Source organism: Podarcis raffonei, chromosome 1 (assembly GCF_027172205.1).
Source record: "Podarcis raffonei isolate rPodRaf1 chromosome 1, rPodRaf1.pri, whole genome shotgun sequence".
NCBI lineage: Eukaryota > Metazoa > Chordata > Lepidosauria > Squamata > Lacertidae > Podarcis > Podarcis raffonei.
This window is the reverse complement of record NC_070602.1, coordinates 75,898,476-75,923,623: the sequence shown is the minus strand read 5'-3', so window position 1 is coordinate 75,923,623 and position 25,148 is coordinate 75,898,476. Positions and strand designations below refer to the sequence as shown.

Sequence of the window (25,148 nt, the reverse complement as noted above, 5' to 3'; positions counted from 1 at the left end):
TAATAAAAATAAGAATAAATAAATAATCGTGTCCCATGGCAAAATGAGAGCATCCAAAAATAAGGTAGTACCATAGTTTACTAGAGAGACTGCCTGGGTATGTAGAAGTATAGAAGTTTGAATTAGGAGAAAAGCCCACAACCTGACAAGGATTTGCAAGCTTCCAGGAGTGATTGAATGCTGATGGCAGATGAGGCTAATATAAGCCATAATGTTCTGTCTGAGGTCAGAAGCATCTAGGATTTAGAAAACAGCGATTTGACAATTAGCAGATACACATGGCTGTTTAAAGAAGAAAATATTGCAACTATAAAATAACTTGCAAGGTCCCCAAACGGCAAGCTGTGTTTTACAGTGGTACCTCGGGTTACAGACGCTTCAGGTTACATACACTTCAGATTACAGACTCCGCTAACCCAGAAATAGTACCTCGGGTTAAGATCTTTGCTTCAGGATGAGAACAGAAGTCGCACGGTGGTGGCACAGCAGCAGCGAGAGGCCCCATTAGCTAAAGTGGTACCTCAGGTTAGGAACAGTTTCAGGTTAAGAACGGACCTCCAGAACAAATTAAGTTCTTAACCCGAGGTGCCACTGTACTGAACGGAGGGCCAAACAGGAAGCAGGAAGTGAAGCTGAAAAGTAGGGTTAAGAATTAAAGGAGCAGCAGTGCTATTTTTCTAGAAAAAGGTGCCAGAACTCACCATGAACGCCTCCTTCGTTCTCTTAGAATAGCAATGGCGTCCACCTGAGAGGTGTCAGAACTGAGTTCCAGAGAGTTCCGGCTGAAAAAGGCCCTGAGGAGCAGTATAATTTCAGGCCTTACTGAGGACTTTTAAGCAGCCTTGGTTAGGATTAGTTCCCTTGGAATAAGGTTTGTCACCTGAAGATGTTTGTTTATAAATACTTTCTCAGCATAGAAAATTGATTCCATAGTCAATCCTAACTGATCTTCCTTCCCCTTGTTCTGTTCTAGCCAAAGTATGTGTCGCACGTCCTGTCCTTCTCTCACAAGCTTAAGATGTCCATTTTGGTTTGTTATGGTGATGCTATCACTTGGGTAGTGGCATTGCCTATAGGCTTTAAAGTGTGTCATAGTGGAGTTGGCTTTTAAAATGAAGGAGCGTCTCCACCTCCATCGTTCAGCCCGGACACTGAGGTCCAGCGCTGAGGGCCTTCTGGCGGTTCCCTCACCGCGAGAAGCGATGTTACAGGGAACCAGGCAGAGGGCCTTCTCGGTAGTGGCACCCACCCTGTGGAACACCCTCCTATCAGATGTCAAGGAAATAAACAACTATCTGACGTTTAGAAGACATTGAAGGCAGCCCTGTTTAGGGAAGTTTTTAATGTTTGATGTTTTACCGTGTTTTTAATATTCTGTTGGGAGCCACCCAGAGTGGCTGGGGAAGCCCAGCCAGATGGGTGGGGTATAAATAATAAATTATTTATTATTAATATGAGAAAAGGTAAGATGCATGAAGCATTTTAAGGAAAGATGGATGTTAACACACTGCAGGTGATCTCAGCCCTCTCTGTATCAACCAAATGCTGTATACAGATTTTCTTGGATCAATAGTACTCTGTGTGCATTCATTAGCCACGTGTAAATGTATGTGATTTGGAAGAGGTCATTGCCCATAACAGTACAGCTCTCGTGTCTCACTGCTAAGATTGCAAAACATTTGCCTTTTTCAATATGAGCATAGGAATCTACCTTATCCACAGTCCAACCATTGCTTTATCTAGCTGATTGGTCTGCTGTCCACACTACCTGGCAGGGGCTCTCCAGGGTTTCAGAGAGGCCTCTCTCCCACCCTTACCTGGAAAGGCCATGCATTGAACCTGGGATCTTCCATAGATACAGCCGTTAATGTCACAACTTGCCCAGGAGCTGGTTCTCGTTTTATGAGGGGTCTTTTGTGGCACATTTTCTTTCACCACTGTATGATCCGGTTATTTTGAAGGCAACTTCAGGCAATCCCACCCCAAATCCACAGGTATGCTGGGCAGCTTCCAATTTTGTAATGATGGTAATATTACTGCTCTTTGTTAAGGTTAGTTTATTCTGCTTTCGCCCCTAACTTCCTGAAACTTTCACTTAGGTTTAGGTTAACACAGTGAAATAAACAAAGCATGGAATCAGCCCCGGCGTGGACCTCTGTGGAAGATATTGAGAGGTAGGCTGCTTGCAACTTGCCAAACAATCACTCTGTATGCGTGACTTGGAATATTGGTCCTTGATCAAGAAAGCACAACTTTAGAGTTGCTCCTCTAGCCCCACCTCTATAAAATAATATGGGGACACCATTCGTGTTTTGATGCATCCTAACTTTATTGGCATTCTATTGAACACTTTTTATGGCTAATTCATCTAACACACTGAAAACTGTGAGGGAGAAATATATGCCTTTAAGCAAATGTAAGCACGAAACCATTTCTTATAAAGTGCTGAAACCTTATACACAACTTCATCTAAACCAATCTGCACTTAAGGCCAAAGCCCCTTAAAATCTAGGACAAGCATCTTAGCCTAATCTGTTTATCTGTTGTGATAAGGTATGAGCCAAGTGCCTCCACTTAATTCATGACCTGCATGAATTGCTATCCTAACATTACACGCTTCCACAATATCCCATAGGAGTGCATTCATATGTAATCATTCATACCTGGATAGTTGTTTCCAGAGGGTGATGCTTAGAGAGTGCTGTTCGGCCCCATGGAGCCTTCAATGTGGGGTTCCTCAGGGTTTGATTTTATCCCCTATGCTGTTCAACATCTACATGAAACTGCTGAGTGTGGTTATCTGGCGTTTGGGAGTATGTTGTCAGTAATATGCTGAATGCACACAGCTCTCTACTCCTTTACATCTGAGGTGAGGCAGTGGATGTGCTGGACTGCTGTCTTGCCTCAGTAATGGACTGGATGAGAGCCAAAAACTGAAGCACATTATACACAGGGCTGCCTCTGAAAACAGTTCAGAAACTTCAGCTGGTGCAGAATTCAGTGGCCAGGTTGTTCACTGGAGCTAGACGGTTTGAGAATATTACACCGATCCTGGCCCAACTGCACTGGCTACCAATTAGTTTCCAGGCCCAATTCAAAGTGCTGGTTTTGACCTATAAAGCACCTTCATTACATATCTTTCAGTACTGGGTGTTCAGCTGATTAACAGTCTATGGATTTTTAATTGTGTTTGTGTGAAGGGGAGTTATTGGTTATGCATTTTGTATTCTCATTTTGTAATTTTATGGTGTGAACCGCCATGGGACCTTGGGAGGAGGGGTGGTTAAATAAATAATCAATCAATCAATCAATCAATCAATCTCCCCACCGACTTTGCATGCTGTAGTTTACAATCCTTTTCTCCATCGGCGTGCTTCTTCATATAGTCTTCAAAGCCATACTTGTTCTCCTCCTCTGAACCTGACTGCTTTTTCTATTTCAGCCACTTAATAGTATCTATTGAGTGTTTGTTAGAGAAACTGGCATTATGGCATAGATGAACATTCCAAGATTCAGTAGCACCTTCAGAAAAATGGTGCAGTGTGGCATGCTCCTGTTCAGGATTCCAGCCAACCAGACACTGTGCCCTTTTCTAGGATACTTCGTTCCGTTACTCGCTCCCCTCCAGATTTATGCACAACCCATCAGTCAGCATTCCATGTTGACTGAACATGCTCAGTCTTTACAGAGGTATTTTTAAGGTCTCCTCAGCACCGCCTACATTTTTTCTATAGCTGCTTTGTACTTCCCTGAACCTGATGATACCTCTCTCTCTTGTGTAGGGATGGTGCTGTTTTGGCAATGTGAGGATCCATGCTCAAAGAATGAGTTTGCTTAGTAGCACACAGCAGCTTGATGCCACCCAGCTGTTTTAGACTACAACTCCCAACATCCCTGACTTTTGGCCATCAGATTAGGGAATGCCGATATACAGGAGTATGCTCATTAATTACTCGCCACTGAAAATGAGAATGACCAACTAAACTCTTTATTAAACCTATTTAACTATTTTACAATACATAGTCCGGTAGACGTTGCTTGGTGGAAACTTTCTGAGCAAGGCAGATATTTATTCCATCCAAAATGATGTATAAATTAGCCAAGGATGTTATCAGTACCAGTCTTCTTGGAAGTATACTCTGCCTGCCTTCCCAAAGCTTGGATAAATCCATATGAACGAAGGGATTTTGGATGTCAAATGTCTTTTTGCAAAGTAAGTAATAACCAATCATTATTTTCTAAACAATCCCTGTACGGTTGAGGAAGCCGAGTCTGCCTCATGTGTACATCCATTGTAGTTGCATACGCAGCCACCAAATAGGATGATTTCTGTAACAAGTGGCATATGTGGGTTCTCTGGGTCTGGACAAGGCATCGTCAGCTCCTTCTTGTAGAGTGTGAGTGGCATGCAGCACCCACACTCTGTGTGTACCATCATCTTGGCAACATTTAGCCTGTGAAAGAGAGGAATATTAATATTAATATTAATAATAATAATAATAATAATAATAATACCCTGCCCATCTGGCTGGATGGCCTCCAGCAAAATATAAAAACATAATAAAACATCTAAAAATGTGCAATTGGCTCGTATGACACCTCCTGTTAAACCTGCAAGAACTGCCAACTGTTTTTAATGTTTGATGTTTTATTATATGAGGGGGTTGCACAAGTTAGCCTCACTCCCTGCCATTCTCAGGAGTAGCCAATGAGGAGGAGGGAACGCCTTGTTCCTCACCTCCCAACAGCAGCATCTCCACTTGCCAGGTGGGTGAGGGGCAGGGCAGTGGAGCGGTTGGGGATAAAAATACCCTTCATCTGGGAGAAGGTCCTAGGAGTCTGTATGTATGGATTTCTGTGTTTGTGTGTGTGGCTTTGAAGCTGCCCATTTTGGGCCTTGGCCCCACCTATCATCCACATGTGGCTTCCCAGAAGTTCACCCACGAGGGTATGTCACCCCACCCCTGTTCAGCAGCAAAACCCTGAAAACAAAGCTATAGATCTGGAGTATCTCAGAAATTACCAAGAGCAAGAGATGTTGAACAGAATACTATTGCCCTCCATCCTGCTGTTGCAAGCACCATTGTACTGCTTTGTGGTATTTATAATACTTATTGATACCAGATTGTTTTAACAAGTTGTAAATTATGCTGGGATTTGTTGATGAAAGGTGGTACAGTGGTACCTCAGTTTACGAACTGTTCCGGAAGTCCATGTTTAAACCGAAACCATTCTTAAACTGAGGCGCGCTTTCCCTAATGAGACCTCCCGCCACCAGTGCCTTTCCACCATTTGGCTTCCATTCACAGACTAAGGTAAGGTTCGCAAACTGGAACATTACTTCCGGTTTTGTGGAGTTCGTAAACCGAATCGTTCATTAAACGGAGGTCCCACATCTTTTAAATAAATAAACAATAATGTGAACTGTACCTCTGTAGGATTTGATTTTGGGACAGGAATGGCAGAACCATAACTGGGAATATTAGTACCAGAACCGATCATTCACTAGGTTAAAGCAAGTTATATACTATATCTTAAAAAAGAAATGCAATATAGGATAATGGAATGCAATGTACTATATAATATTTAACTGCTGTACAGCAATGGAAATAATTGACTTTGGTAATATTTACAGATTATTACTTTTGATTATGTAATAAGACAAAAGTCATAGTGGCTGGCCAAATTGACACCGATTCATACTCACCTCGAAGATGTTGGACACATTCCTTCGCAGCGAGTCAAAGTGACATTTGCAACACAACCCTTGTAAACCACTTGATCTTCATATTCAACAGATTCACATTTCCCTGAAAGACATGAAATAAAACAGTTAATATACAAGCAGCACTGCAAATGTGGTGAATCATCTTATGGCAATATAGATGATTGGTATTTTCTGTCATCTAGAAACTGCTGATATTGAATCCAGTGAAAAGGGATAATACATTTCTTTATCAGTTGTATCCCCTGTTCAGTCTCAGCGGAGTGCTATGGTTGTTTTAGAGTCTGTACTACTTTAGGTTTTCATGCTTATGGGAGCAGGTATATGGCCTTCCTTAATGCTGTTTGTAAATCCATGTATGGTGACAATTTTGTGAAATCAGTTATTTTAACCATTATAAATGAATTAATTTGATTTTTATTGTTAAAGAACATTTAAAACATTTTGACATATGTGAAAGGGTAGCTCGCAAGTCAAAGAACTTATCTGTACTTCAACCCACGTCTAAGCATACTTTTCTTGGAACAAGGTGCCAATGGTTTCAATGGGCTTATTCCCATTGAAACGTATGCAGGTGACCACAGCCTTAGGAAGGCAACCACTTTCACTTAGACCATTTATTTAGGTAGGTAACTGTGTTGGTCTGATGCAGTCGAAATGTATTAAAAAATTAAAAAAATTCTCCAGTAGCACCTTAGAAACCAACTAAGTTTGTTCTGGGTATAAGCTTTTGTGTGCATGCACGAAATCTGAAGAAGTGTGCATGCACACAAAAGCTTATACCAAGAACAAACTTAGTTGGTCTCTAAGGTGTTACTGGACAATTTTTTTATACATTTCCACCATTAATTTAGTTTAGGTAACCTATGATTTGAGGTTGTGGTGGTAGTTGTTATTTTAGGGGTGCCGCCTGTAAAAATGAAAAAATAAAAGCAAAATGTCTGAATGAAAACACTTTCATAAACAAAATAATATGGGTATAATCCTGAGTCCATTTAAAGAAAATAAGTTGTTCATTCTGCAAAGTCAGGATTGCATCCAAAGTCACCAACCATAAAAGATCTTGAGACCAAACTTTTTCCTTCTTTTAATGTATGAGTTTGAAAATCAAGTGATCTGGCTGTTGGATGGGGACAGAGCCGTTCAAATGCTTTCCCCCACAAGGACGTTTAGGCTGCAGTTCTACACAGATACAGGGGAATAAGGCCCATTTAATTTACATCTCTGTGTTGATTCATATAAGATGACAGTTCTAGTGTACATAATGGAGAACAAATATTACTTTGCACTTTCCTGTTCCAGGAACATATTGTGCTAGGTTGTGCCTTCTAAAAAGATGTGGAACTAAACAGGCAGCTACCTAGGTATTTGTAAAAATTAAGAAAAAAAGGGAACAAACTGGATCAAAAGGAAAAATAAAATAGAAATGAACTAAAAAGAAAGTATAGCATTAATCCTAAAAAAAAAGAAACTATAAACATTGTTGAATGAGCAGTACCACAGAATACTGTGAAAAGTGTGACCTATGAAAAGATATTTATCCTGTATGATACTAAAAGTTTTAAAATTAGGGGTGGATCTGCACAGATGGTAAAGAAGCGGAGGGGATCTAGAACAAAATTCCAAAATGAAGTTCGAGAAATACAAAAACCACATTTCAACCAAAAAACATTTCCATGAAAATGAAGCTCACCAGGAGATACAGTTGAGGTATATGACGTGGAGGTTGTCTTCAAAGACTGAGTACTACTACTCAAAGTACTAGTTCGGGTAGTTACTGGAATACTAATGATATTAGTACTGGATGACAATGGAGAACTGCTTGTGACCGGAATAATGGGAGTAGTAGAAAGAGTAGACGTAAATGGAATTGAAGTAGAGGATGTTTGTATGGGAGAATGTGTTGTCATGCTGGACGCCGTAGAAATCAAACTAGTTGGAGAGGTTTTTGGCGTGTTAGTTGCGGAGGTTTGTGTTGATGCAGTGGTTCTGGATGTGGTGGAGGGAGAAGCGGTTGCCATGGTTTTTGGCTTGCTGCTTGGCAGTCTGGTTGTCGAAGGTGTGGTGACTGCAAAGGAGAAAGAAAGCAAGTGAAAGGGGGGCGACCACACGTGGGAACGGGGGAAGGAGGGAAGGAGAGGGGGGGGGAGAGCACCTTCGGCACGCTCAGCGCCCTTACCTGTAGACACCGGTGGTGGAACAGAAATGGTGGTTTTTGGTGTTTCTGGAACACAAAAGAGCAAAGTCACATAGGTGGCGGTGGGAGAGGGAAAAGGCGGGCTCCCGTCACGGCTGGGATTTTGGGTTGCCCTGGGAGCCACACGAGGACATGAGGAACAGGTTGCCGGATGACTGAGCCAGACGAGTCTCGCCCTTTTTGGAGGGCTGGCTTACGTGGGACCTGGAGGTGGGAATCCCTCTGCCCCTTTGGCAAGAGAGGGCTCCTGAAAGCCTTGTAAGCTGCTGCTGCAGAGCGACCAAGGAGACTTACCCGTGGTAACTGGGACGGTGGTGGTTGCAGGAGTTGTGGTGGCCGGAGTGCTGGGCGTTTCTGTGCTGGTAGGGGGAGCAGTCGTGAGAGTTGTGGCAGTGGGTACTGGAGTGCTGGTGGAAGTGGAGGTAACGGTTGTGGGCGAGGTGGTGGTGGTTGTGGTGGACGGCGTCGGAGGAGACGGTGTGGAGGGGGGCACGGGTGCTGTTGTGGTTGTCGGGGTTGGTATGCTAATCGCAGTGGATTCTGTCGTGGTGGAGGGGGTTGTGGTGGTTAGGATTTTGGGGTGATGCGTAGAGGTGGATGGTGTGGAGGCTGTTGCAGTGGTCTTTGGCGTGTTGGTGGTTGCCGTCTGAGTTGATGCAGTGGTTCTGGATGTGGTGGAGGGAGAGGTGGTTGGCGTGGTTTTTGGCGTGCTGCTTGGCGGTCTGGTTGTCGAAGGTGTGGTGCCTGCAAAGGAGAAAGAAAGCAAGTGAAAGGGGGGCGACCACACGTGGGAACGGGGGAAGGAGGGAAGGAGAGGGGGGGAGAGCACCTTCGGCACGCTCAGCGCCCTTACCTGTAGACACCGGTGGTGGAACAGAAATGGTGGTTTTTGGTGTTTCTGGAACACAAAAGAGCAAAGTCACATAGGTGGCGGTGGGAGAGGGAAAAGGCGGGCTCCCGTCACGGCTGGGATTTTGGGTTGCCCTGGGAGCCACACGAGGACATGAGGAACAGGTTGCCGGATGACTGAGCCAGACGAGTCTCGCCCTTTTTGGAGGGCTGGCCTACGTGGGACCTGGAGGTGGGAATCCCTCTGTCCCTTTGGCAAGAGAGGGCTCCTGAAAGCCTTGTAAGCTGCTGCTGCAGAGCGACCAAGGAGACTTACCCGTGGTAACTGGGACGGTGGTGGTTGCAGGAGTTGTGGTGGCCGGAGTGCTGGGCGTTTCTGTGCTGGTAGGGGGAGCAGTCGTGAGAGTTGTGGCAGTGGGTACTGGAGTGCTGGTGGAAGTGGAGGTAACGGTTGTGGGCGAGGTGGTGGTGGTTGTGGTGGACGGCGTCGGAGGAGACGGTGTGGAGGGGGGCACGGGTGCTGTTGTGGTTGTCGGGGTTGGTGTGCTAGTCGCAGTGGATTCTGTCGTGGTGGAGGGGGTTGTGGTGGTTAGGATTTTGGGGTGATGCGTAGAGGTGGATGGTGTGGAGGCTGTTGCAGTGGTCTTTGGCGTGTTGGTGGTTGCCGTCTGAGTTGATGCAGTGGTTCTGGATGTGGTGGAGGGAGAGGTGGTTGGCGTGGTTTTTGGCGTGCTGCTTGGCGGTCTGGTTGTCGAAGGTGTGGTGCCTGCAAAGGAGAAAGAAAGCAAGTGAAAGGGGGGCGACCACAGGTGGGAACGGGGGAAGGAGGGAAGGAGAAAAGGAGAGCTCCTTTGGCACGCTCAGGGCCCTTACCTGTAGGCACCGGTGGTGGAACAGAAGTGGTGGTTTTTGGTGTTTCTGGAACGGAAAAGAGCAAAGTCACATAGGTGGCGGTGGGAGAGGGAAAAGGCGGGCTCCCGTCACGGCTGGGAGTTTGGGTTGCCCTGGGAGCCACACGAGGACATGAGGAACAGGTTGCCGGATGACTGAGCCAGACGAGTCTCGCCCTTTTTGGAGGGCTGGCTTACGTGGGACCTGGAGGTGGGAATCCCTCTGTCCCCTTGGCAAGAGAGGGCTCCTGAAAGCCTTGTAAGCTGCTGCTGCAGAGCGACCAAGGAGACTTACCCGTGGTAACTGGGACGGTGGTGGTTGCAGGAGTTGTGGTGGCCGGAGTGCTGGGCGTTTCTGTGCTGGTAGGGGGAGCAGTCGTGAGAGTTGTGGCAGTGGGTACTGGAGTGCTGGTGGAAGTGGAGGTAACGGTTGTGGGCGAGGTGGTGGTGGTTGTGGTGGACGGCGTCGGAGGAGACGGTGTGGAGGGGGGCACGGGTGCTGTTGTGGTTGTCGGGGTTGGTGTGCTAGTCGCAGTGGATTCTGTCGTGGTGGAGGGGGTTGTGGTGGTTAGGATTTTGGGGTGATGCGTAGAGGTGGATGGTGTGGAGGCTGTTGCAGTGGTCTTTGGCGTGTTGGTGGTTGCCGTCTGAGTTGATGCAGTGGTTCTGGATGTGGTGGAGGGAGAGGTGGTTGGCGTGGTTTTTGGCGTGCTGCTTGGCGGTCTGGTTGTCGAAGATGTGGTGCCTGCAAAGGAGAAAGAAAGCAAGTGAAAGGGGGGCGACCACACGTGGAACGGGGGAAGGAGGGAAGGAGAGAAGGAGAGCTCCTTCGGCACGCTCAGCGCCCTTACCTGTAGGCACCGGTGGTGGAACAGAAGTGGTGGTTTTTGGTGTTTCTGGAACACAAAAGAGCAAAGTCACATAGGTGGCGGTGGGAGAGGGAAAAGGCGGGCTCCCGTCACGGCTGGGATTTTGGGTTGCCCTGGGAGCCACACGAGGACATGAGGAACAGGTTGCCGGATGACTGAGCCAGACGAGTCTTGCCCTTTTTGGAGGGCTGGCTTACGTGGGACCTGGAGGTGGGAATCCCTCTGCCCCTTTGGCAAGAGAGGGCTCCTGAAAGCCTTGTAAGCTGCTGCTGCAGAGCGACCAAGGAGACTTACCCGTGGTAACTGGGACGGTGGTGGTTGCAGGAGTTGTGGTGGCCGGAGTGCTGGGCGTTTCTGTGCTGGTAGGGGGAGCAGTCGTGAGAGTTGTGGCAGTGGGTACTGGAGTGCTGGTGGAAGTGGAGGTAACGGTTGTGGGCGAGGTGGTGGTGGTTGTGGTGGACGGCGTCGGAGGAGACGGTGTGGAGGGGGGCACGGGTGCTGTTGTGGTTGTCGGGGTTGGTGTGCTAGTCGCAGTGGATTCTGTCGTGGTGGAGGGGGTTGTGGTTAGGATTTTGGGGTGATGCGTAGAGGTGGATGGTGTGGAGGCTGTTGCAGTGGTCTTTGGCGTGTTGGTGGTTGCCGTCTGAGTTGATGCAGTGGTTCTGGATGTGGTGGAGGGAGAGGTGGTTGGCGTGGTTTTTGGCGTGCTGCTTGGCGGTCTGGTTGTCGAAGGTGTGGTGCCTGCAAAGGAGAAAGAAAGCAAGTGAAAGGGGGGCGACCACACGTGGGAACGGGGGAAGGAGGGAAGGAGAGGGGGGGAGAGCACCTTCGGCACGCTCAGCGCCCTTACCTGTAGACACCGGTGGTGGAACAGAAATGGTGGTTTTTGGTGTTTCTGGAACACAAAAGAGCAAAGTCACATAGGTGGCGGTGGGAGAGGGAAAAGGCGGGCTCCCGTCACGGCTGGGATTTTGGGTTGCCCTGGGAGCCACACGAGGACATGAGGAACAGGTTGCCGGATGACTGAGCCAGACGAGTCTCGCCCTTTTTGGAGGGCTGGCCTACGTGGGACCTGGAGGTGGGAATCCCTCTGTCCCTTTGGCAAGAGAGGGCTCCTGAAAGCCTTGTAAGCTGCTGCTGCAGAGCGACCAAGGAGACTTACCCGTGGTAACTGGGACGGTGGTGGTTGCAGGAGTTGTGGTGGCCGGAGTGCTGGGCGTTTCTGTGCTGGTAGGGGGAGCAGTCGTGAGAGTTGTGGCAGTGGGTACTGGAGTGCTGGTGGAAGTGGAGGTAACGGTTGTGGGCGAGGTGGTGGTGGTTGTGGTGGACGGCGTCGGAGGAGACGGTGTGGAGGGGGGCACGGGTGCTGTTGTGGTTGTCGGGGTTGGTGTGCTAGTCGCAGTGGATTCTGTCGTGGTGGAGGGGGTTGTGGTGGTTAGGATTTTGGGGTGATGCGTAGAGGTGGATGGTGTGGAGGCTGTTGCAGTGGTCTTTGGCGTGTTGGTGGTTGCCATCTGAGTTGATGCAGTGGTTCTGGATGTGGTGGAGGGAGAGGTGGTTGGCGTGGTTTTTGGCGTGCTGCTTGGCGGTCTGGTTGTCGAAGGTGTGGTGCCTGCAAAGGAGAAAGAAAGCAAGTGAAAGGGGGGCGACCACAGGTGGGAACGGGGGAAGGAGGGAAGGAGAGAAGGAGAGCTCCTTTGGCACGCTCAGCGCCCTTACCTGTAGGCACCGGTGGTGGAACAGAAGTGGTGGTTTTTGGTGTTTCTGGAACACAAAAGAGCAAAGTCACATAGGTGGCGGTGGGAGAGGGAAAAGGCGGGCTCCCGTCACGGCTGGGATTTTGGGTTGCCCTGGGAGCCACATGAGGACATGAGGAACAGGTTGCCGGATGACTGAGCCAGACGAGTCTCGCCCTTTTTGGAGGGCTGGCCTACGTGGGACCTGGAGGTGGGTATCCCTCTGTCCCTTTGGCAAGAGAGGGCTCCTGTAAGCTGCTGCTGCAGAGCGACCAAGGAGACTTACCCGTGGTAACTGGGACGGTGGTGGTTGCAGGAGTTGTGGTGGCCGGAGTGCTGGGCGTTTCTGTGCTGGTAGGGGGAGCAGTCGTGAGAGTTGTGGCAGTGGGTACTGGAGTGCTGGTGGAAGTGGAGGTAACGGTTGTGGGCGAGGTGGTGGTGGTTGTGGTGGACGGCGTCGGAGGAGACGGTGTGGAGGGGGGCACGGGTGCTGTTGTGGTTGTCGGGGTTGGTGTGCTAGTCGCAGTGGATTCTGTCGTGGTGGAGGGGGTTGTGGTGGTTAGGATTTTGGGGTGATGCGTAGAGGTGGATGGTGTGGAGGCTGTTGCAGTGGTCTTTGGCGTGTTGGTGGTTGCCGTCTGAGTTGATGCAGTGGTTCTGGATGTGGTGGAGGGAGAGGTGGTTGGCGTGGTTTTTGGCGTGCTGCTTGGCGGTCTGGTTGTCGAAGGTGTGGTGCCTGCAAAGGAGAAAGAAAGCAAGTGAAAGGGGGGCGACCACACGTGGGAACGGGGGAAGGAGGGAAGGAGAGGGGGGGAGAGCACCTTCGGCACGCTCAGCGCCCTTACCTGTAGGCACCGGTGGTGGAACAGAAGTGGTGGTTTTTGGTGTTTCTGGAACAGAAAAGAGCAAAGTCACATAGGTGGCGGTGGGAGAGGGAAAAGGCGGGCTCCCGTCACGGCTGGGATTTTGGGTTGCCCTGGGAGCCACACGAGGACATGAGGAGCAGGTTGCCGGATGACTGAGCCAGACGAGTCTCGCCCTTTTTGGAGGGCTGGCTTACGTGGGACCTGGAGGTGGGAATCCCTCTGCCCCTTTGGCAAGAGAGGGCTCCTGAAAGCCTTGTAAGCTGCTGCTGCAGAGCGACCAAGGAGACTTACCCGTGGTAACTGGGACGGTGGTGGTTGCAGGAGTTGTGGTGGCCGGAGTGCTGGGCGTTTCTGTGCTGGTAGGGGGAGCAGTCGTGAGAGTTGTGGCAGTGGGTACTGGAGTGCTGGTGGAAGTGGAGGTAACGGTTGTGGGCGAGGTGGTGGTGGTTGTGGTGGACGGCGTCGGAGGAGACGGTGTGGAGGGGGGCACGGGTGCTGTTGTGGTTGTCGGGGTTGGTGTGCTAGTCGCAGTGGATTCTGTCGTGGTGGAGGGGGTTGTGGTGGTTAGGATTTTGGGGTGATGCGTAGAGGTGGATGGTGTGGAGGCTGTTGCAGTGGTCTTTGGCGTGTTGGTGGTTGCCGTCTGAGTTGATGCAGTGGTTCTGGATGTGGTGGAGGGAGAGGTGGTTGGCGTGGTTTTTGGCGTGCTGCTTGGCGGTCTGGTTGTCGAAGGTGTGGTGCCTGCAAAGGAGAAAGAAAGCAAGTGAAAGGGGGGCGACCACAGGTGGGAACGGGGGAAGGAGGGAAGGAGAGGGGGGGAGAGCTCCTTTGGCACGCTCAGGGCCCTTACCTGTAGGCACCGGTGGTGGAACAGAAGTGGTGGTTTTTGGTGTTTCTGGAACACAAAAGAGCAAAGTCACATAGGTGGCGGTGGGAGAGGGAAAAGGCGGGCTCCCGTCACGGCTGGGATTTTGGGTTGCCCTGGGAGCCACACGAGGACATGAGGAACAGGTTGCCGGATGACTGAGCCAGACGAGTCTCGCCCTTTTTGGAGGGCTGGCTTACGTGGGACCTGGAGGTGGGAATCCCTCTGCCCCTTTGGCAAGAGAGGGCCCCTGTAAGCTTCTGCTGCAGAGCGACCAAGGAGACTTACCCGTGGTAACTGGGACGGTGGTGGTTGCAGGAGTTGTGGTGGCCGGAGTGCTGGGCGTTTCTGTGCTGGTAGGGGGAGCAGTCGTGAGAGTTGTGGCAGTGGGTACTGGAGTGCTGGTGGAAGTGGAGGTAACGGTTGTGGGCGAGGTGGTGGTGGTTGTGGTGGACGGCGTCGGAGGAGACGGTGTGGAGGGGGGCACGGGTGCTGTTGTGGTTGTCGGGGTTGGTGTGCTAGTCGCAGTGGATTCTGTCGTGGTGGAGGGGGTTGTGGTGGTTAGGATTTTGGGGTGATGCGTAGAGGTGGATGGTGTGGAGGCTGTTGCAGTGGTCTTTGGCGTGTTGGTGGTTGCCATCTGAGTTGATGCAGTGGTTCTGGATGTGGTGGAGGGAGAGGTGGTTGGCGTGGTTTTTGGCGTGCTGCTTGGCGGTCTGGTTGTCGAAGGTGTGGTGCCTGCAAAGGAGAAAGAAAGCAAGTGAAAGGGGGGCGACCACACGTGGGAACGGGGGAAGGAGAGGGGGGGGAGAGCACCTTCGGCACGCTCAGCGCCCTTACCTGTAGACACCGGTGGTGGAACAGAAATGGTGGTTTTTGGTGTTTCTGGAACACAAAAGAGCAAAGTCACATAGGTGGCGGTGGGAGAGGGAAAAGGCGGGCTCCCGTCACGGCTGGGATTTTGGGTTGCCCTGGGAGCCACACGAGGACATGAGGAACAGGTTGCCGGATGACTGAGCCAGACGAGTCTCGCCCTTTTTGGAGGGCTGGCCTACGTGGGACCTGGAGGTGGGAATCCCTCTGTCCCTTTGGCAAGAGAGGGCTCCTGAAAGCCTTGTAAGCTGCTGCTGCAGAGCGACCAAGGAGACTTACCCGTGGTAACTGGGACGGTGGTGGTTGCAGGAGTTGTGGTGGCCGGAGTGCTGGGCGTTTCTGTGCTGGTAGGGGGAGCAGTCGTGAGAGTTGTGGCAGTGGGTACTGGAGTGCTGGTGGAAGTGGAGGTAACGGTTGTGGGCGAGGTGGTGGTGGTTGTGGTGGACGGCGTCGGAGGAGACGGTGTGGAGGGGGGCACGGGTGCTGTTGTGGTTGTCGGGGTTGGTGTGCTAGTCGCAGTGGATTCTGTCGTGGTGGAGGGGGTTGTGGTGGTTAGGATTTTGGGGTGATGCGTAGAGGTGGATGGTGTGGAGGCTGTTGCAGTGGTCTTTGGCGTGTTGGTGGTTGCCGTCTGAGTTGATGCAGTGGTTCTGGATGTGGTGGAGGGAGAGGTGGTTGGCGTGGTTTTTGGCGTGCTGCTTGGCGGTCTGGTTGTCGAAGGTGTGGTGCCTGCAAAGGAGAAAGAAAGCAAGTGAAAGGGGGGCGACCACACGTGGGAACGGGGGAAGGAGGGAAGGAGAGGGGGGGAGAGCACCTTCGGCACGCTCAGCGCCCTTACCTGTAGGCACCGGTGGTGGAACAGAAGTGGTGGTTTTTGGTGTTTCTGGAACGGAAAAGAGCAAAGTCACATAGGTGGCGGTGGGAGAGGGAAAAGGCGGCCTCCCGTCACGGCTGGGATTTTGGGTTGCCCTGGGAGCCACACGAGGACATGAGGAACAGGTTGCCGGATGACTGAGCCAGATGAGTCTCGCCCTTTTTGGAGGGCTGGCTTACGTGGGACCTGGAGGTGGGAATCCCTCTGCCCCTTTGGCAAGAGAGGGCTCCTGAAAGCCTTGTAAGCTGCTGCTGCAGAGCGACCAAGGAGACTTACCCGTGGTAACTGGGACGGTGGTGGTTGCAGGAGTTGTGGTGGCCGGAGTGCTGGGCGTTTCTGTGCTGGTAGGGGGAGCAGTCGTGAGAGTTGTGGCAGTGGGTACTGGAGTGCTGGTGGAAGTGGAGGTAACGGTTGTGGGCGAGGTGGTGGTGGTTGTGGTGGACGGCGTCGGAGGAGACGGTGTGGAGGGGGGCACGGGTGCTGTTGTGGTTGTCGGGGTTGGTGTGCTAGTCGCAGTGGATTCTGTCGTGGTGGAGGGGGTTGTGGTGGTTAGGATTTTGGGGTGATGCGTAGAGGTGGATGGTGTGGAGGCTGTTGCAGTGGTCTTTGGCGTGTTGGTGGTTGCCGTCTGAGTTGATGCAGTGGTTCTGGATGTGGTGGAGGGAGAGGTGGTTGGCGTGGTTTTTGGCGTGCTGCTTGGCGGTCTGGTTGTCGAAGGTGTGGTGCCTGCAAAGGAGAAAGAAAGCAAGTGAAAGGGGGGCGACCACACGTGGGAACGGGGGAAGGAGGGAAGGAGAGGGGGGGGAGAGCACCTTCGGCACGCTCAGCGCCCTTACCTGTAGACACCAGTGGTGGAACAGAAATGGTGGTTTTTGGTGTTTCTGGAACACAAAAGAGCAAAGTCACATAGGTGGCGGTGGGAGAGGGAAAAGGCGGGCTCCCGTCACGGCTGGGATTTTGGGTTGCCCTGGGAGCCACATGAGGACATGAGGAACAGGTTGCCGGATGACTGAGCCAGACGAGTCTCACCCTTTTTGGAGGGCTGGCCTACGTGGGACCTGGAGGTGGGTATCCCTCTGTCCCTTTGGCAAGAGAGGGCTCCTGAAAGCCTTGTAAGCTGCTACTGCAGAGCGACCAAGGAGACTTACCCGTGGTAACTGGGACGGTGGTGGTTGCAGGAGTTGTGGTGGCCGGAGTGCTGGGCGTTTCTGTGCTGGTAGGGGGAGCAGTCGTGAGAGTTGTGGCAGTGGGTACTGGAGTGCTGGTGGAAGTGGAGGTAACGGTTGTGGGCGAGGTGGTGGTGGTTGTGGTGGACGGCGTCGGAGGAGACGGTGTGGAGGGGGGCACGGGTGCTGTTGTGGTTGTCGGGGTTGGTGTGCTAGTCGCAGTGGATTCTGTCGTGGTGGAGGGGGTTGTGGTGGTTAGGATTTTGGGGTGATGCGTAGAGGTGGATGGTGTGGAGGCTGTTGCAGTGGTCTTTGGCGTGTTGGTGGTTGCCGTCTGAGTTGATACAGTGGTTCTGGATGTGGTGGAGGGAGAGGTGGTTGGCGTGGTTTTTGGCGTGCTGCTTGGCGGTCTGGTTGTCGAAGGTGTGGTGCCTGCAAAGGAGAAAGAACGCAAGTGAAAGGGGGGCGACCACACGTGGGAACGGGGGAAGGAGGGAAGGAGAGGGGGGGAGAGCACCTTCGGCACGCTCAGCGCCCTTACCTGTAGGCACCGGTGGTGGAACAGAAGTGGTGGTTTTTGGTGTTTCTGGAACGGAAAAGAGCAAAGTCACATAGGTGGCGGTGGGAGAGGGAAAAGGCGGCCTCCCGTCACGGCTGGGATTTTGGGTTGCCCTGGGAGCCACACGAGGACATGAGGAACAGGTTGCCGGATGACTGAGCCAGATGAGTCTCGCCCTTTTTGGAGGGCTGGCTTACGTGGGACCTGGAGGTGGGAATCCCTCTGCCCCTTTGGCAAGAGAGGGCTCCTGAAAGCCTTGTAAGCTGCTGCTGCAGAGCGACCAAGGAGACTTACCCGTGGTAACTGGGACGGTGGTGGTTGCAGGAGTTGTGGTGGCCGGAGTGCTGGGCGTTTCTGTGCTGGTAGGGGGAGCAGTCGTGAGAGTTGTGGCAGTGGGTACTGGAGTGCTGGTGGAAGTGGAGGTAACGGTTGTGGGCGAGGTGGTGGTGGTTGTGGTGGACGGCGTCGGAGGAGACGGTGTGGAGGGGGGCACGGGTGCTGTTGTGGTTGTCGGGGTTGGTGTGCTAGTCGCAGTGGATTCTGTCGTGGTGGAGGGGGTTGTGGTGGTTAGGATTTTGGGGTGATGCGTAGAGGTGGATGGTGTGGAGGCTGTTGCAGTGGTCTTTGGCGTGTTGGTGGTTGCCGTCTGAGTTGATGCAGTGGTTCTGGATGTGGTGGAGGGAGAGGTGGTTGGCGTGGTTTTTGGCGTGCTGCTTGGCGGTCTGGTTGTCGAAGGTGTGGTGCCTGCAAAGGAGAAAGAAAGCAAGTGAAAGGGGGGCGACCACACGTGGGAACGGGGGAAGGAGGGAAAGAGAGGGGGGGAGAGCACCTTCGGCACGCTCAGCGCCCTTACCTGTAGGCACCGGTGGTGGAACAGAAGTGGTGGTTTTTGGTGTTTCTGGAACGGAAAAGAGCAAAGTCACATAGGTGGCGGTGGGAGAGGGAAAAGGCGGGCTCCCGTCACGGCTGGGATTTTGGGTTGCCCTGGGAGCCACACGAGGACATGAGGAACAGGTTGCCGGATGACTGAGCCAGATGAGTCTCGCCCTTTTTGGAGGGCTGGCTTACGTGGGACCTGGAGATGGGAATCCCTCTGCCCCTTTGGCAAGAGAGGGCTCCTGAAAGCCTTGTAAGCTGCTGCTGCAGAGCGACCAAGGAGACTTACCCGTGGTAACTGGGACGGTGGTGGTTGCAGGAGTTGTGGTGGCCGGAGTGCTGGGCGTTTCTGTGCTGGTAGGGGGAGCAGTCGTGAGAGTTGTGGCAGTGGGTACTGGAGTGCTGGTGGAAGTGGAGGTAACGGTTGTGGGCGAGGTGGTGGTGGTTGTGGTGGACGGCGTCGGAGGAGACGGTGTGGAGGGGGGCACGGGTGCTGTTGTGGTTGTCGGGGTTGGTGTGCTAGTCGCAGTGGATTCTGTCGTGGTGGAGGGGGTTGTGGTGGTTAGGATTTTGGGGTGATGCGTAGAGGTGGATGGTGTGGAGGCTGTTGCAGTGGTCTTTGGCGTGTTGGTGGTTGCCGTCTGAGTTGATGCAGTGGTTCTGGATGTGGTGGAGGGAGAGGTGGTTGGCGTGGTTTTTGGCGTGCTGCTTGGCGGTCTGGTTGTCGAAGGTGTGGTGCCTGCAAAGGAGAAAGAAAGCAAGTGAAAGGGGGGCGACCACAGGTGGGAACGGGGGAAGGAGGGAAGGAGAGAAGGAGAGCTCCTTTGGCACGCTCAGCGCCCTTACCTGTAGGCACCGGTGGTGGAACAGAAGTGGTGGTTTTTGGTGTTTCTGGAACACAAAAGAGCAAAGTCACATAGGTGGCGGTGGGAGAGGGAAAAGGCGGGCTCCCGTCACGGCTGGGATTTTGGGTTGCCCTGGGAGCCACATGAGGACATGAGGAACAGGTTGCCGGATGACTGAGCCAGACGAGTCTCGCCCTTTTTGGAGGGCTGGCCTACGTGGGACCTGGAGGTGGGTATCCCTCTGTCCCTTTGGCAAGAGAGGGCTCCTGTAAGCTGCTGCTGCAGAGCGACCAAGGAGACTTACCCGTGGTAACTGGGACGGTGGTGGTTGCAGGAGTTGTGGTGGCCGGAGTGCTGGGCGTTTCTGTGCTGGTAGGGGGAGCAGTCGTGAGAGTTGTGGCAGTGGGTACTGGAGTGCTGGTGGAAGTGGAGGTAACGGTTGTGGGCGAGGTGGTGGTGGTTGTGGTGGACGGCGTCGGAGGAGACGGTGTGGAGGGGGGCACGGGTGCTGTTGTGGTTGTCGGGGTTGGTGTGCTAGTCGCAGTGGATTCTGTCGTGGTGGAGGGGGTTGTGGTGGTTAGGATTTTGGGGTGATGCGTAGAGGTGGATGGTGTGGAGGCTGTTGCAGTGGTCTTTGGCGTGTTGGTGGTTGCCGTCTGAGTTGATGCAGTGGTTCTGGATGTGGTGGAGGGAGAGGTGGTTGGCGTGGTTTTTGGCGTGCTGCTTGGCGGTCTGGTTGTCGAAGGTGTGGTGCCTGCAAAGGAGAAAGAAAGCAAGTGAAAGGGGGGCGACCACAGGTGGGAACGGGGGAAGGAGGGAAGGAGAGAAGGAGAGCTCCTTTGGCATGCTCAGCGCCCTTACCTGTAGGCACCGGTGGTGGAACAGAAGTGGTGGTTTTTGGTGTTTCTGGAACGGAAAAGAGCAAAGTCACATAGGTGGCGGTGGGAGAGGGAAAAGGCGGGCTCCCGTCACGGCTGGGATTTTGGGTTGCCCTGGGAGCCACATGAGGACATGAGGAACAGGTTGCCGGATGACTGAGCCAGACGAGTCTCGCCCTTTTTGGAGGGCTGGCCTACGTGGGACCTGGAGGTGGGTATCCCTCTGTCCCTTTGGCAAGAGAGGGCTCCTGTAAGCTGCTGCTGCAGAGCGACCAAGGAGACTTACCCGTGGTAACTGGGACGGTGGTGGTTGCCGGAGTTGTGGTGGCCGGAGTGCTGGGCGTTTCTGTGCTGGTAGGGGGAGCAGTCGTGAGAGTTGTGGCAGTGGGTACTGGAGTGCTGGTGGAAGTGGAGGTAACGGTTGTGGGCGAGGTGGTGGTGGTTGTGGTGGACGGCGTCGGAGGAGACGGTGTGGAGGGGGGCACGGGTGCTGTTGTGGTTGTCGGGGTTGGTGTGCTAGTCGCAGTGGATTCTGTCGTGGTGGAGGGGGTTGTGGTGGTTAGGATTTTGGGGTGATGCGTAGAGGTGGATGGTGTGGAGGCTGTTGCAGTGGTCTTTGGCGTGTTGGTGGTTGCCGTCTGAGTTGATGCAGTGGTTCTGGATGTGGTGGAGGGAGAGGTGGTTGGCGTGGTTTTTGGCGTGCTGCTTGGCGGTCTGGTTGTCGAAGGTGTGGTGCCTGCAAAGGAGAAAGAAAGCAAGTGAAAGGGGGGCGACCACACGTGGGAACGGGGGAAGGAGGGAAGGAGAGGGGGGGAGAGCACCTTCGGCACGCTCAGCGCCCTTACCTGTAGGCACCGGTGGTGGAACAGAAGTGGTGGTTTTTGGTGTTTCTGGAACAGAAAAGAGCAAAGTCACATAGGTGGCGGTGGGAGAGGGAAAAGGCGGGCTCCCGTCACGGCTGGGATTTTGGGTTGCCCTGGGAGCCACACGAGGACATGAGGAACAGGTTGCCGGATGACTGAGCCAGACGAGTCTCGCCCTTTTTGGAGGGCTGGCCTACGTGGGACCTGGAGGTGGGAATCCCTCTGTCCCTTTGGCAAGAGAGGGCTCCTGAAAGCCTTGTAAGCTGCTGCTGCAGAGCGACCAAGGAGACTTACCCGTGGTAACTGGGACGGTGGTGGTTGCAGGAGTTGTGGTGGCCGGAGTGCTGGGCGTTTCTGTGCTGGTAGGGGGAGCAGTCGTGAGAGTTGTGGCAGTGGGTACTGGAGTGCTGGTGGAAGTGGAGGTAACGGTTGTGGGCGAGGTGGTGGTGGTTGTGGTGGACGGCGTCGGAGGAGACGGTGTGGAGGGGGGCACGGGTGCTGTTGTGGTTGTCGGGGTTGGTGTGCTAGTCGCAGTGGATTCTGTCGTGGTGGAGGGGGTTGTGGTGGTTAGGATTTTGGGGTGATGCGTAGAGGTGGATGGTGTGGAGGCTGTTGCAGTGGTCTTTGGCGTGTTGGTGGTTGCCGTCTGAGTTGATGCAGTGGTTCTGGATGTGGTGGAGGGAGAGGTGGTTGGCGTGGTTTTTGGCGTGCTGCTTGGCGGTCTGGTTGTCGAAGGTGTGGTGCCTGCAAAGCAGAAAGAAAGCAAGTGAAAGGGGGGCGACCACACGTGGGAACGGGGGAAGGAGGGAAGGAGAGGGGGGGGAGAGCACCTTCGGCACGCTCAGCGCCCTTACCTGTAGGCACCGGTGGTGGAACAGAAGTGGTGGTTTTTGGTGTTTCTGGAACGGAAAAGAGCAAAGTCACATAGGTGGCGGTGGGAGAGGGAAAAGGCGGGCTCCCGTCACGGCTGGGATTTTGGGTTGCCCTGGGAGCCACATGAGGACATGAGGAACAGGTTGCCGGATGACTGAGCCAGACGAGTCTCGCCCTTTTTGGAGGGCTGGCCTACGTGGGACCTGGAGGTGGGTATCCCTCTGCCCCTTTGGCAAGAGAGGGCTCCTGTAAGCTGCTGCTGCAGAGCGACCAAGGAGACTTACCCGTGGTAACTGGGACGGTGGTGGTTGCAGGAGTTGTGGTGGCTGGAGTGCTGGGCGTTTCTGTGCTGGTAGGGGGAGCAGTCGTGAGAGTTGTGGCAGTGGGTACTGGAGTGCTGGTGGAAGTGGAGGTAACGGTTGTGGGCGAGGTGGTGGTGGTTGTGGTGGACGGCGTCGGAGGAGACGGTGTGGAGGGGGGCACGGGTGCTGTTGTGGTTGTCGGGGTTGGTGTGCTAGTCGCAGTGGATTCTGTCGTGGTGGAGGGGGTTGTGGTGGTTAGGATTTTGGGGTGATGCGTAGAGGTGGATGGTGTGGAGGCTGTTGCAGTGGTCTTTGGCGTGTTGGTGGTTGCCGTCTGAGTTGATGCAGTGGTTCTGGATGTGGTGGAGGGAGAGGTGGTTGGCGTGGTTTTTGGCGTGCTGCTTGGCGGTCTGGTTGTCGAAGGTGTGGTGCCTGCAAAGGAGAAAGAAAGCAAGTGAAAGGGGGGCGACCACACGTGGGAACGGGGGAAGGAGGGAAGGAGAGGGGGGGGGGAGAGCACCTTCAGCACGCTCAGCGCCCTTACCTGTAGACACCGGTGGTGGAACAGAAATGGTGGTTTTTGGTGTTTCTGGAACACAAAAGAGCAAAGTCACATAGGTGGCGGTGGGAGAGGGAAAAGGCGGGCTCCCGTCACGGCTGGGATTTTGGGTTGCCCTGGGAGCCACACGAGGACATGAGGAACAGGTTGCCGGATGACTGAGCCAGACGAGTCTCGCCCTTTTTGGAGGGCTGGCCTACGTGGGACCTGGAGGTGGGAATCCCTCTGTCCCTTTGGCAAGAGAGGGCTCCTGAAAGCCTTGTAAGCTGCTGCTGCAGAGCGACCAAGGAGACTTACCCGTGGTAACTGGGACGGTGGTGGTTGCAGGAGTTGTGGTGGCCGGAGTGCTGGGCGTTTCTGTGCTGGTAGGGGGAGCAGTCGTGAGAGTTGTGGCAGTGGGTACTGGAGTGCTGGTGGAAGTGGAGGTAACGGTTGTGGGCGAGGTGGTGGTGGTTGTGGTGGACGGCGTCGGAGGAGACGGTGTGGAGGGGGGCACGGGTGCTGTTGTGGTTGTCGGGGTTGGTGTGCTAGTCGCAGTGGATTCTGTCGTGGTGGAGGGGGTTGTGGTGGTTAGGATTTTGGGGTGATGCGTAGAGGTGGATGGTGTGGAGGCTGTTGCAGTGGTCTTTGGCGTGTTGGTGGTTGCCGTCTGAGTTGATGCAGTGGTTCTGGATGTGGTGGAGGGAGAGGTGGTTGGCGTGGTTTTTGGCGTGCTGCTTGGCGGTCTGGTTGTCGAAGGTGTGGTGCCTGCAAAGGAGAAAGAAAGCAAGTGAAAGGGGGGCGACCACACGTGGGAACGGGGGAAGGAGGGAAGGAGAGGGGGGGGAGAGCACCTTCGGCACGCTCAGCGCCCTTACCTGTAGACACCGGTGGTGGAACAGAAATGGTGGTTTTTGGTGTTTCTGGAACACAAAAGAGCAAAGTCACATAGGTGGCGGTGGGAGAGGGAAAAGGCGGGCTCCCGTCACGGCTGGGATTTTGGGTTGCCCTGGGAGCCACACGAGGACATGAGGAACAGGTTGCCGGATGACTGAGCCAGACGAGTCTCGCCCTTTTTGGAGGGCTGGCCTACGTGGGACCTGGAGGTGGGTATCCCTCTGTCCCTTTGGCAAGAGAGGGCTCCTGTAAGCTGCTGCTGCAGAGCGACCAAGGAGACTTACCCGTGGTAACTGGGACGGTGGTGGTTGCCGGAGTTGTGGTGGCCGGAGTGCTGGGCGTTTCTGTGCTGGTAGGGGGAGCAGTCGTGAGAGTTGTGGCAGTGGGTACTGGAGTGCTGGTGGAAGTGGAGGTAACGGTTGTGGGCGAGGTGGTGGTGGTTGTGGTGGACGGCGTCGGAGGAGACGGTGTGGAGGGGGGCACGGGTGCTGTTGTGGTTGTCGGGGTTGGTGTGCTAGTCGCAGTGGATTCTGTCGTGGTGGAGGGGGTTGTGGTGGTTAGGATTTTGGGGTGATGCGTAGAGGTGGATGGTGTGGAGGCTGTTGCAGTGGTCTTTGGCGTGTTGGTGGTTGCCGTCTGAGTTGATGCAGTGGTTCTGGATGTGGTGGAGGGAGAGGTGGTTGGCGTGGTTTTTGGCGTGCTGCTTGGCGGTCTGGTTGTCGAAGGTGTGGTGCCTGCAAAGGAGAAAGAAAGCAAGTGAAAGGGGGGCGACCACACGTGGGAACGGGGGAAGGAGGGAAGGAGAGGGGGGGGGAGAGCACCTTCGGCACGCTCAGCGCCCTTACCTGTAGACACCAGTGGTGGAACAGAAATGGTGGTTTTTGGTGTTTCTGGAACACAAAAGAGCAAAGTCACATAGGTGGCGGTGGGAGAGGGAAAAGGCGGGCTCCCGTCACGGCTGGGATTTTGGGTTGCCCTGGGAGCCACATGAGGACATGAGGAACAGGTTGCCGGATGACTGAGCCAGACGAGTTTCACCCTTTTTGGAGGGCTGGCTTACGTGGGACCTGGAGGTGGGAATCCCTCTGCCCCTTTGGCAAGAGAGGGCTCCTGAAAGCCTTGTAAGCTGCTGCTGCAGAGCGACCAAGGAGACTTACCCGTGGTAACTGGGACGGTGGTGGTTGCAGGAGTTGTGGTGGCCGGAGTGCTGGGCGTTTCTGTGCTGGTAGGGGGAGCAGTCGTGAGAGTTGTGGCAGTGGGTACTGGAGTGCTGGTGGAAGTGGAGGTAACGGTTGTGGGCGAGGTGGTGGTGGTTGTGGTGGACGGCGTCGGAGGAGACGGTGTGGAGGGGGGCACGGGTGCTGTTGTGGTTGTCGGGGTTGGTATGCTAATCGCAGTGGATTCTGTCGTGGTGGAGGGGGTTGTGGTGGTTAGGATTTTGGGGTGATGCGTAGAGGTGGATGGTGTGGAGGCTGTTGCAGTGGTCTTTGGCGTGTTGGTGGTTGCCGTCTGAGTTGATGCAGTGGTTCTGGATGTGGTGGAGGGAGAGGTGGTTGGCGTGGTTTTTGGCGTGCTGCTTGGCGGTCTGGTTGTCGAAGGTGTGGTGC

General features: G+C 53.7%; 3 protein-coding genes across 3 annotated transcripts in view; all 3 read right to left on the bottom strand.

The window, feature by feature from the left end:
* Positions 1 to 3,966: 3,966 nt before the first annotated feature.
* On the bottom strand, positions 3,967 to 11,532 carry LOC128409324 (mucin-2-like). Its single transcript, XM_053380087.1, has 9 exons — positions 11,511 to 11,532; positions 11,381 to 11,425; positions 10,825 to 11,271; positions 10,513 to 10,557; positions 9,957 to 10,406; positions 9,645 to 9,689; positions 7,419 to 7,793; positions 5,708 to 5,810; positions 3,967 to 4,454 (listed from the first exon to the last, which is right to left on the bottom strand). Exons 1-9 carry the CDS (start codon positions 11,530 to 11,532, stop codon positions 4,232 to 4,234), a joined length of 1,755 nt encoding a protein of 584 aa, XP_053236062.1. The 3' UTR covers positions 3,967 to 4,231.
* Positions 11,533 to 11,591: 59 nt separating this feature from the next.
* LOC128408570 (mucin-2-like) lies at positions 11,592 to 13,263 on the bottom strand. The gene is made up of 5 exons (XM_053378864.1): positions 13,242 to 13,263; positions 13,112 to 13,156; positions 12,465 to 13,002; positions 12,250 to 12,380; positions 11,592 to 12,142 (listed from the first exon to the last, which is right to left on the bottom strand). Exons 1-5 carry the CDS (start codon positions 13,261 to 13,263, stop codon positions 11,592 to 11,594), a joined length of 1,287 nt encoding a protein of 428 aa, XP_053234839.1.
* A 57-nt stretch (positions 13,264 to 13,320) lies between these two features.
* The window catches only part of MUC6 (mucin 6, oligomeric mucus/gel-forming), a 52,898-nt gene continuing 41,070 nt past the window's right edge, over positions 13,321 to 25,148 (bottom strand). The window contains exons 41-67 of the mRNA XM_053377625.1: positions 24,699 to 25,148; positions 24,387 to 24,431; positions 23,826 to 24,275; positions 23,523 to 23,567; positions 22,866 to 23,412; positions 22,651 to 22,781; positions 22,089 to 22,538; positions 21,786 to 21,830; positions 21,226 to 21,675; positions 20,914 to 20,958; positions 20,355 to 20,804; positions 20,052 to 20,096; positions 19,407 to 19,944; positions 19,192 to 19,322; positions 18,538 to 19,084; positions 18,323 to 18,453; positions 17,667 to 18,213; positions 17,452 to 17,582; positions 16,893 to 17,342; positions 16,581 to 16,625; positions 16,021 to 16,470; positions 15,709 to 15,753; positions 15,150 to 15,599; positions 14,838 to 14,882; positions 14,286 to 14,735; positions 13,983 to 14,027; positions 13,321 to 13,873 (exon numbers count right to left, since the gene is read on the bottom strand). Coding sequence (XP_053233600.1) covers positions 13,323 to 13,873; positions 13,983 to 14,027; positions 14,286 to 14,735; positions 14,838 to 14,882; positions 15,150 to 15,599; positions 15,709 to 15,753; positions 16,021 to 16,470; positions 16,581 to 16,625; positions 16,893 to 17,342; positions 17,452 to 17,582; positions 17,667 to 18,213; positions 18,323 to 18,453; positions 18,538 to 19,084; positions 19,192 to 19,322; positions 19,407 to 19,944; positions 20,052 to 20,096; positions 20,355 to 20,804; positions 20,914 to 20,958; positions 21,226 to 21,675; positions 21,786 to 21,830; positions 22,089 to 22,538; positions 22,651 to 22,781; positions 22,866 to 23,412; positions 23,523 to 23,567; positions 23,826 to 24,275; positions 24,387 to 24,431; positions 24,699 to 25,148 — 7,709 coding nt within the window. The 3' untranslated portion in view covers positions 13,321 to 13,322. The remainder of the gene's footprint in view (positions 13,874 to 13,982; positions 14,028 to 14,285; positions 14,736 to 14,837; positions 14,883 to 15,149; positions 15,600 to 15,708; positions 15,754 to 16,020; positions 16,471 to 16,580; positions 16,626 to 16,892; positions 17,343 to 17,451; positions 17,583 to 17,666; positions 18,214 to 18,322; positions 18,454 to 18,537; positions 19,085 to 19,191; positions 19,323 to 19,406; positions 19,945 to 20,051; positions 20,097 to 20,354; positions 20,805 to 20,913; positions 20,959 to 21,225; positions 21,676 to 21,785; positions 21,831 to 22,088; positions 22,539 to 22,650; positions 22,782 to 22,865; positions 23,413 to 23,522; positions 23,568 to 23,825; positions 24,276 to 24,386; positions 24,432 to 24,698) is intronic.

What these genes read in the sequence shown, in the direction of transcription:
- LOC128409324 (XM_053380087.1), bottom strand. Translation starts at nt 11,532, where the DNA reads ATGTCCTCGTGTGGCTCCCAGG. An exon ending in GTCCTCGTGTGGCTCCCAGG is followed by an intron (nt 11,426 to 11,510) that starts GCAACCCAAAAT and finishes TTTGTGTTCCAG; the next exon opens with AAACACCAAAAACCACCATT. An exon ending in CACCGTCCCAGTTACCACGG is followed by an intron (nt 10,558 to 10,824) that starts GTAAGTCTCCTT and finishes TTTGTGTTCCAG; the next exon opens with AAACACCAAAAACCACCACT.
- LOC128408570 (XM_053378864.1), bottom strand. Translation starts at nt 13,263, where the DNA reads ATGTCCTCGTGTGGCTCCCAGG. An exon ending in GTCCTCGTGTGGCTCCCAGG is followed by an intron (nt 13,157 to 13,241) that starts GCAACCCAAAAT and finishes TTTCTGTTCCAG; the next exon opens with AAACACCAAAAACCACCACT. An exon ending in TACCCACCTCCAGGTCCCAC is followed by an intron (nt 12,381 to 12,464) that starts GTAGGCCAGCCC and finishes TGTGGCTCCCAG; the next exon opens with GGCAACCCAAAATCCCAGCC.